At 50.6% G+C, this 9,727-nt stretch overlaps 1 protein-coding gene across 1 annotated transcript; it reads left to right on the top strand.

Annotated features, from left to right (window-relative positions):
• Positions 1-2,100: 2,100 nt before the first annotated feature.
• Cited4 (Cbp/p300 interacting transactivator with Glu/Asp rich carboxy-terminal domain 4) lies at positions 2,101-3,319 on the top strand. The gene has a single exon (XM_057784920.1). It carries the CDS (start codon positions 2,326-2,328, stop codon positions 2,866-2,868), a length of 543 nt encoding a protein of 180 aa, XP_057640903.1. The 5' UTR covers positions 2,101-2,325; the 3' UTR covers positions 2,869-3,319.
• Positions 3,320-9,727: the final 6,408 nt, after the last annotated feature.

The raw sequence follows: 9,727 nt of genomic DNA, 5'->3' as shown, positions 1-9,727 counted from the left end.
CATGCAGTTAGATTAGGGCCACAATGTCTGCAGCTTCCACCGGATTCTCAGAAATTTTCTTGATCTTGAAAGTTTGAAAGTTACAAATTGATTAATGTCCGATATAGTGTAAACATTTGATATTTGTTTACCAAATTAAAGAACTTTAAAGAAGACTTCTTTGGGATTTATGTGTGTGTGATGGGACCCACAAAAGTGAAAGGAGGGCGTTGGGTGATCTAGAGCTGGAATTAGCTGTGCACTCCCCGGTATGGACAGTGGGAAGTGACCTCAGATCATTTGGAAGATCAGCAAGCTCTCCTCAGTGTTGAGGCGTTTCTCCAGCCCCAAGTTAAAGAACTCTCTAAAGGACTAATTCACACACACTCTTTGTTAAGGGAAACTGTCTCGTGATGCGCCAGTGTCCTTAGACCAACTATGTCAGGATGATATTTTCAAAGATAGTCTCATGATTCAAAACCACCCACATTTGAAGCACGAGGGAGGCAGAGGCACAAGAGCAATGTCAAGGCCCTGGGTTGCATAGCGAGGCCTTGTCTAAAATAAGTAGATAGCAAACAAATGAACTCTTCAGCCTTGGAGTCAGAAGGTTAAGGCTCTCTCTAACCATGCACACCTCCAGATGAGACAGAAGTCCAGTCAGGGATAGGAATCTCTGTGAGGAGCCTTATTCAGAGAGAAAAAGATAGCCCGGGGCGTTCATTACACCAGGCTGGGAAAGGGGAAGATTTGTGACCATCCCACATTCTTTGGGCACTCCTGCAAGGACCACCAGCTTTCTTTCACAGCAGAAAGCTGAGGCCCTGTGAAATCCCTGGACATCTGCCACCCCCACCCATCAGTCAAGGGTCACACGCCTGCTGGTGGCAGAGCCATGATTAGAACTTGGGCCCCTCTGAACTTCTTGGCTAAGCTTCTCCCCTCTAAACCAGCTAGATAAACCAAAGTTCCAGGAAGTCCAGAGGCTGCTGCAGGGGGAGGGGAGCCATGAGAGGAAAAAACCAAAATGTGGAAGTCAAGGTTCAAGGAGCCTGTCTCCTGGCCTGCCTGCGGCTCAGAGTGTGGCTTGAATAAGACTATACGCTTTTTAAAAAATTGCTTAGGACTCCTGCACAGCCACTTTTACTTTGGGTGCTTTAGTGTCCTTATCTGCAAAAGAGGGCTAAAGTTCATACCCTGTTTCCAGAAAGATGCTTGTAGAATGTAAAGCTCTCTAGAAGTCCAAGTTAGGATTATTGTAATCCGAAGGTGTGAAAATCCCCTGCTGGAAGATCTTTAGAGATAACCCTACAGCCAGCCTTTCGCCCAGTTGAGGAATATTTGTATATGTATGTGCCAGGCACTATGAAGGCTCCGTACACACACAGCTAACCCGTGCCATAAGTGCGTGTGGTCTCTGCCGCTCTTGCCAGCATCCTGGTGAATGAGCTGCAATTCACGCCATCATTCGCTCACTCATTCCTCTTTTACAGAAAGCCAGCTCTGGACCAGGCTGTGGGCCAAGTGCTGAGGGTGAGAAGATGAACAAGTCCTTCAGGAGGCATGCCCATAAATTACTGTAATAACAACTCGGGACATGCTTCAACAGACAGAGCAAAACGAGAGCCAGAGAAGGAGCAACCGGCTCCCTGGGGATTGTGGGGACAGATTGCTGACCTCTCCGAACAACCCTGCTTCGCTGAAGTGCAATAGGCCTGGGTTTGAACACTGAAGGCATTACTGTGTGTTTCCAGGAAATCTTCCACGTCTGAGCCTCAGTCTGGAAAATTAAGTTGAGTGAACCCCAAGATCCTGTAGCTCCAGGAACTTATCTTCCCACTTCATTTTCTGGCAAATTTAAGCTACACCCACATCCCCTGGTAGCCTGAACCTCGAAGGTCTGACCCAGCACCAGGGAAATTTCAACCACTCCCCACAACCAAAACACGGGCAACCAGGGACTCCGCTGGAGGCCCAAAGGGCGTAGCTCCGGTAGGGGCGGGGCCGAGAACTTGTAAGAGGGACGCACGACCCGCCCACAAGGGATTCATCCAGCCAATGACAGACAGGGGCGTGGTAACCCCGCCTCTCGGTATAAGAAATCGCCGGTTCCGAGGCGCGGTACGCAGGTCGGCGGACCTAGACCTTAGGGTGTCTGGTTCTATTGCGGCGGTGGGACAGTGAAGGAAAGAGGAGATCCGGAAGACCCAGGTGAGAGTGGACGAATCCGATTCGGTCTTCTTTTTGCCTGGCTGAGTTGCAGAGACGACACAGTGTCCCGGACTCCCATCCAAGAGGAGCCGCTGGCCGGGACCCGGGGCGCGCACTGACCGTCCGCCCGCTGCTATGGCCGACCACTTGATGCTCGCCGAGGGCTACTGCTTGCTGCAGGTGTCGCCGCACGCCCACGGCGCCCACGCGCCCCGGACTCTACAGCCATACGCAAGCCCCGGCCTGGACAGCGGTCTGCGGCCGCGGGGGGCTCCGCTGGGACCGCCGCCGCCACCCGGGACCCTGGCATACGGCTCCTTCGGATCGCAGTCCTCCTTCCAGCCCTTCCCCGTCGCGCAGTCGCCAGGCGCCGGTAGCGCGCACCTGCAGCCCGCCTCCACGCCGCCCCCGGGTCGCATCCCTGCACCCCCGGGAGTCGCCGGAGGTCCCTCACCCCTGCAGCCGGCGCCCGGAGGCGCGTCCCCGCTGCCGCCGCCGCCGCCTTCCCTGGGCTGCATGGACGCAGAGCTCATAGACGAGGAGGCGCTGAAGTCGCTGGAGCTCGAGCTCGGGCTGCACCGCGTGCGCGAACTGCCCGAGCTCTTCCTGGGCCAGAGCGAGTTCGACTGCTTGTCGGATCTGGGGTCGGCGCCACACGCCGGCTCGGTGAGCTGCTGAGAGCGACCGCCGAGACACGCGGGACTCTGCGAGCGGTGACCTGGCCCGCACGCACCCTCCGTGAGGGTAGAAGCGCCGGGTTTACTCGCCCAGACGGCTCCAGCCAGGGCCGCCTGCCTTGCCTCGAGGCCCTGCCTTCTGCCGGGTGACAGTTGGGTCTTGCTTCTCTCACCCAAATCTCAGAGGTCAAAAGGAGGGGACTGACCAGTCTTTGGATTCCACGTCCTTGAAGTCTGTGCCCTCTTTCCCCGACCCCTCCCCCTAATCTGAGCCATTGCAGGCCTCCGCCTGACCTTCTTGTGCTACCCACTAACTGGATTGGGTCTCCAGAGCCATCTCCCTGAACCCCCACCTTCCCTGGACCTTTAGCCTGGGGGAGGGAAGGTTTTACACCTAACCCTTGCTGAGTGGAGCAATGCTCTCAGTAGCCTCTAAAATCAAAATAAAACTGGGTTGCTTTACAGTTTTGCGTTTCCACTTCCTTTTCATCTCCACTCGCAAGCACGAGTAACTTACAAAAGCCCGAGGCTGTTAGAGGCTCAAAGTGGGATGGAGGCCATGACACCCCCACACACACACAACACACCCGCAGCCCAAAGGACAGGAAACTCCATCGTTTCTTTTGAAAATGGCTTGAGAGTTGTGCAATTGTCATGTCATAACCTGAGAGGCCCGGGCCCCTGCCAGGCCCGCTGACCGCTTAACCCACTGGCCAGGGACTGGAGGGCACCTGGAGATCCAGGCTCCTCTAGCTTTCGACAGAGACTCGCTCTCTTGTCGGGACACTGCCCCTTCCCGTTTCCTTGGAGGGGGTGGACTTGGTCTTGGTCTTACTATCATGGGGGGGGGGGGCAGGGATTGAACCCAGAGCCTCACACGGACTTTGTCCGCGTGGCGACTATAGCACACTGTCACACTCTGAGTTAACTCAGTAAACTGTAGAGACGGTTATTCTGAAAGCTGGTGCCCACGGTCGGGGACAGACCTGGACACAGCTCCTTCTTGGAACCCGGAAGAGAGTTCTCCAGAAAACAGATGGAATAAGTTCAGCTGGTGGAGGTCATTTCAGTTTCAGAGAGTGAAGGACGTTTGATGTGATTAACCCAGTGAAATGGCAAACGACTTAAGGAACAGGACAAGACCTTGAATAAAGGGAGGGCCACATACCAGTGCAAGGAATCTATGGGAAAGGCCAGCCGTGTCTAGAACAGACAGGGAAGAGCTAATGGTTTCTCGATAACTTTTTTTTTTTTTTTTTTTTTTTTTTTTTTTTTTTTGGTTTTTCGGAGACAGGGTTTCTCTGTGGTTTTGGAGCCTGTCCTGGAACTAGCTCTTGTAGACCAGGCTGGTCTCGAACTCACAGAGATCCGCCTGCCTCTGCCTCCCAAGTGCTGGGATTAAAGGCGTGCGCCACCACCGCCCAGCGGTTTCTCAATAATGTGGCCAGCTCAGTCCTCATTCCACAGGTCAGGGTGTGGGGTGCTAGCCCAAGCCTTCCAGTCCAGATCTCCAGTGCACCCTCTGCTGTTGACTCTGAAAACAGTTTCCTGGCTGTGTGGGAGAACGGCTGGAGATTAGGCTGAAGGCTAGGAGGAAGAGGCCTGGTCAGGCATGCTTCCCATAGGCCAGGGCCAGGCAGTGGGGTGTTCTCTAGGAGACAGTAAATTCCAGGGACCTGAGAGTAATGCTGCTGAACCCTTCTGTCTCCGAATGGTTGGTCTTGGCTCTGGTGCCAAGTGCTTGTGCATATGACTTCAGCAGCCGTGAGTTATCCCAGGGTATACCGTGTGGACACCAGCTCTGAAACCAGCAACACCAGCGAAGAGTGGGTGACAGGTAGTGTCTGGCAGATGAATGAAGGTCTGCTCTTAGATCCCAGAGCCTTCTAGGACAGATGGAGAGAAAAAGGAAGAGATTCTGGCCAGGACTGGCCTCACCTTTGAGCTCAGAGTGGTTTGGGTTTGCTGTAGCATTGCCTAGGACCCAGGACCAAGACAGAAACCAAGGAATTGAATTGGGACAGGAAGGTTTGGCCCTGGGATGCGTACTTCCTTGATTGCCTTTTCTCTAGGCCTTGGTTTTTCCACCAGTCAAAAGAGGCTGAAAACCTGACCCTACTACTTTATAAGGCCATAACCCTCTCTGTGCAAGTGAGGAGCCCGTTCAGGAATGAGTTAATAAGCAGGTGGTAAACTCTCAATGCCTCCCAAAGAGAAGGGACTACAATGACACCACAGCAAGGCACACATGCTGGCTCACACCTGTAATCCAGCACGGAGGACACTGCACTAGGAATCAGCCGGCATTACAGAGTGAGTTCTAGACTAGCCTGGGCTACCTAGTAAGATCCCAGTCTCAAAAGGAAAAACACGGGGTAGGGGGTACTAGACACAGTTTTACGGTAGAGGACCTGTCTAGCATGGACAAAGACCTGGGTTTAATTCCCATGACCAAAATAAAAACAGAAGCAAACAAAAACAACAGAAAAGTCTGCTGTTTTCCCAAGAGGGACCACTGACAAACTGGTTAGCACACAGATGGACAAAGATGGTAAAGCTAGGATAGCACACCAGGTCCTGGTCCTAGCCCTGCGTGCTAACAGGGAAAGATCAATGGACTTGAGGTCTCACAACCCTATCACCAATTTAGGAACAGTCTCAGGGGCTGCCTGGCCGCAAAGTCTATCTAAGGGCTGGGAGCTCAGTCACGGCACAGACAAACCTTTCCATCTTTCCTTCTTCTTCATTATCATCATCATCGTTGCCTTTTTCTTCTCCCATTTCCCCATACCAATATACTTTATTTTTATTTATCTTTTATCAACGATGTCTTGTGTTTGTCTACAAATAGAGCTTCTCCGTAAACGGGGTCCTAACTAGTAGCATAACCGCCATAGAGCTGCTGTGGAGGTTGGTGCAAGCTTCGAAGGTGTCGAAGGTATCACACTCCGGTAACCCCTGCACCTGGGAGGTGGATGTGGGGAGATCAAGAGTTCAAGGTCGGGCTGGTGAGATGGCTCAGTGGTTAAGCGCAGTGACTGCTCCTCCAGAGGACCCAGGTTCGATTCCCAGCACCCACATGGCAGCTTGCAGCTGTCTGTAACTCCAGTTCCAGAGAATCTGACATCGTTATACCAATGTGCATGAAATAAAGTTAATAAAGTTAAAAAAAAAAAAAAAGAGTTCAAGGTCATCCGTGGCTACAGATTGAGGTTAAGGCCAGCTTGGAATACGTGAGACCCTGTCTCACAAAGACAAAAAGGACTAGAATGATGGCTCAGTAGTTAAGAGTGTTTGCGTCTTTTCAGAATTCCCAGCACCCACATCAGGAGGTTCACAAATTACCTACCTCCAGCTCTAGAGGCCTCTGCAGGTGCTCTCACGTATGGCAGATACATACAAACACATACAAGCACATGCAAAGTTAAAGTAGATGAAGTGTTTAGGAAGATGAACCTTGTGTCTAATGTTCTTATCCTTAAATCCTGACTTTGACTTTGGAGGACACCTCTATCCTAGAGCCTTGGGGGAGGCTGTTTTAGCCCCCTAGCAAATGGTCAGTACAGATGTAAGACTGTTGTAAGCTGAGTCCCTCGGGAAGCAGTCTCTGAGAAGGTGTTCTGTTTGCAAGAGATTATTGTCTTCGGGATCTGCACTAAACAAGGGAGGGGAGGAAGCCCAGTGGAGCAGAAGGTACACAGTAGCCCCAGCCAGCCCCTGGCAGAGCTCTGAAGCTAGAACGGCCCTTCAAAGTTGACCTAAGTTAGATCAACACACTTCTTTATGCTTCTGTCGTCATCAGTCGTGGAGTGTGGGGGTGACTGGACTCGACATGGCCCTGAGTATGGCAGCCCTCTATAGATAAGCCCCATGCCAGAAGAAGCTTCAGGAAACGGCTACCACTTCCCTGTGAGGGCAGCAGTTCCAAAGAAGGGGACTTTAAGTGGCACCCCACGGTGTCCCCCATGAACTCCAGGGTCATAACAATGTCTCCATACAGTTATGCTCCGCATGTCCCATCTGCTACCCCTTGGTCCCCGAGTATCACCTTCCTTATTAGAGAACAACAGAAAAGCAATCGAATGTGCCAGCTGCCATCGTGGTTGTCACCCTTCCAGCTCAGCAGAGCGCTCAACAGTCACTGAATAAATTAATGAGCAGCTTGATCGCAGCCGCTTCCCAGGCGGCTTAAGCAGTTTAGCTGATTATTGAGTGATCCTCATGAGTTCCTTAATCCACCCTCGCCTAGCTCATCACGCCACTTGGATGCTAGAAGTGCTGGGTCGGGATTAGTGCCAACTAAAAGACACAGTCAGCACCCAGTGAGTGCCTACTGTGTGCAAAAACAATGGAAAGTAACAGGGAGGGCCGGGAGATGCTCACTGTCTTGTCTCTGCTTCAGTCTCTGCCCATCCCATAAGGAGTTCTGGGAAGTTTGTCACCATTCAAGAGGTCAAGAAACTGGGGTACAGTGAATTAGCCCAAGGCACACCCTAGCTCTGCTGGGCCTGTCTCTGGCCCAGGCTGAGTCTGGCAAAGGAATTGAATCTGAGTGGAGCAAGACTGGAGTCCCAGCCTGAGCTTGCCACTCTGTGCCTGTGAGATGCAGAGGTGGCCGAGTCTCCCAAGGCCTTGGTTTCTTTCTCCCATGCGAAAGAAGAGTAACACCAACACGGGTGCAGAAGAGCTGGGTCCTGAGAACACATTGCAACTGATGTAGTGAGGGTCTGGAAAGATGGCTGGCACAGGAGGTAGAAGTACTGGCTGCTCCTGCAGAGGACTTGAGTTCAATTCCCAGCACCCACATGGCGGCTCACCATAGTCTGCAACTCCCATTTCTTCTGGCCTCACAGGTGGTACACACATGTGGTACACAGATGTTCATACAAACCAAGTACCCATGCATACATACACACACACAAATATATATATATATATATATATATATATATATATATATATTTACTATATATAATTGGTGCAGTACTACCTGGCTGGGAGAGGGTTGGGATGGACAGTCACAGCAGCTGCCCTGCATCTGTGTCTGGTTTGGGTCAAGGGGGACTTCACATTTGGGGCTTTAACTTCTGCAGATTCCCAAGACAAGAAGAGTTACGCATGAAGGACTCCTGCCAAGTCCTGCAGAGCAGTTTGGAGTCTGGAAGGTAAAGAGTTTATGATAAGGGTGCAATAGCACATGCCTGTAATCCCAAGACTTGGAAACTGGAAGCAGGAGGATCAGGAGTTCAAGAACAGCCTAGACTACACACTGAGTTCAAAGCCAACGTGGGCTGTGTGAGACTCTGCCTTAAACAAAGGGTGAGATGGAGTTGGCTGGAGAATGACATGACTGGCATGTACCCCACCCAGTTTGTGGGGCGCTGCAGATCAAACCCTGTTAGGCAAGCACTTTACCAACTGAAATATTTTCAAGGCCCTAAAATTTCTTTAACTGGCTTTCCCCCCTTAGTGTATTTTCATACTCTTTCTAAGTCAGTAAATATGGCTCTGTCTTGTCATGTGCTTACTCTATTCTCGGTGTTTGGAGACAGGGTCTCATACTCTAAAGACAGCTGACCTGTAACTCATTATGTAGTCAGGGTTGCCTGGAACTCACAGAGATCCTCCTGCCTTGGCCCCGAAGGCTGGGATTAGAGGAATGCATCACTATGCCAGGCAACTTCGCTGTTTTTTTTAATGACTGCATTGTGCAATCTGCCTCGCCAGCCCCAAATGACGTTTCCTAAATCTGAGGTAAGAAACAATGCTACCAGGAGACCTCATCTATTTACCTTGTGTGCCAGTGGGAAGGGCTCTGTGGGGGTGAATTCCTAGAAGGGAGATTGCTTGATCTGATGATGTGTGAATAAAATATTTCCTGGAGTAGAGTAGCTAACTCCATCTTAGCCCCTGCCGGCTCTGCGTAAGAAACCCTGCAGGCTCACGCCCTCAGTGATCCTGGGCATCAGGAACATTTCAAAGCCAGTTTCCATTTATTTAATTATTAATAAAGATATTGTCTATTTGTATTTCTTTCTCTATGTATTAGTGTTTGTACCACTGTCTGGGGGTTCTGCTGAGGTTGTGTGGCTTTTTCTAAATAGTTTATAAGAACTTTATACTCAGTGCTGGAGATTGAACCTACTGTCTCCCACGTGACAGGTTCTGCCGCTGAGTTGTGTTGTGGAATAATCTTTTGATATACTGTAAAGTCGTTGTCTTTGTTAAGGCGCATTCTGATTTCTGACTGATTTAATTAAGAGCTGAATGGCCAATAGGTGGGCAGAGAGAGGTTAGGTGGGACTCTCAGGAGAGAGAGAGAGAGAGAGAGAGAGAGAGAGAGAGAGAGAGAGAGAGAGAAGAGAAGATGAATCGAGGTGCAGGAAAGACAACAGAGGACACAGAGAGGAAACAGGAAGTGCAAGACTTTTTTTGGGTTTTTTTTTTTTTTAGCTTTATTGAGATAAGGGCTCACTAAGTTGTTCAGGTAGACCATGACTGCTCTCTGTAGCCCAGGCTGGCCTTGAACTTGTGATCCTCTTGTCTCACTCTTGAGTAGCTGGATAGCAGGCTTGTGCCGTTGGACCCAGCTTACATAAGAAATTCTTATATAGCTACTAAGCCCTTTGGCCTGGAGAGAGAGGACTCAGTGGTTATGAGCTCTTGCTGTTGCAGGAGACTCAAGTTTGATTCCCAGTATCTACCCTGTGGTTCACAAGCATCAGGAATTCCAGTTTCAGGAGATCTGACTCCCTCTACTGACTTCTGATGGCATCAGGCACACACATGGTACGTATCAATTTACACAAGCAAATATTCGTGCACATAAAATGAAATAAAGAAATCATTAAATAATAGCT

Source organism: Chionomys nivalis, chromosome 11 (assembly GCF_950005125.1).
Source record: "Chionomys nivalis chromosome 11, mChiNiv1.1, whole genome shotgun sequence".
NCBI classification, from domain to species: domain Eukaryota; kingdom Metazoa; phylum Chordata; class Mammalia; order Rodentia; family Cricetidae; genus Chionomys; species Chionomys nivalis.
Note: the sequence above shows the minus strand (reverse complement) of the source record. Positions and strands in the feature narration are given on the sequence as shown.

Coding starts and splice junctions, on each gene's coding strand:
- Cited4 (XM_057784920.1), top strand. CDS start 2,326: ATGGCCGACCACTTGATGCTCGCCGAGGGCTACTGCTTGCTGCAGGTG.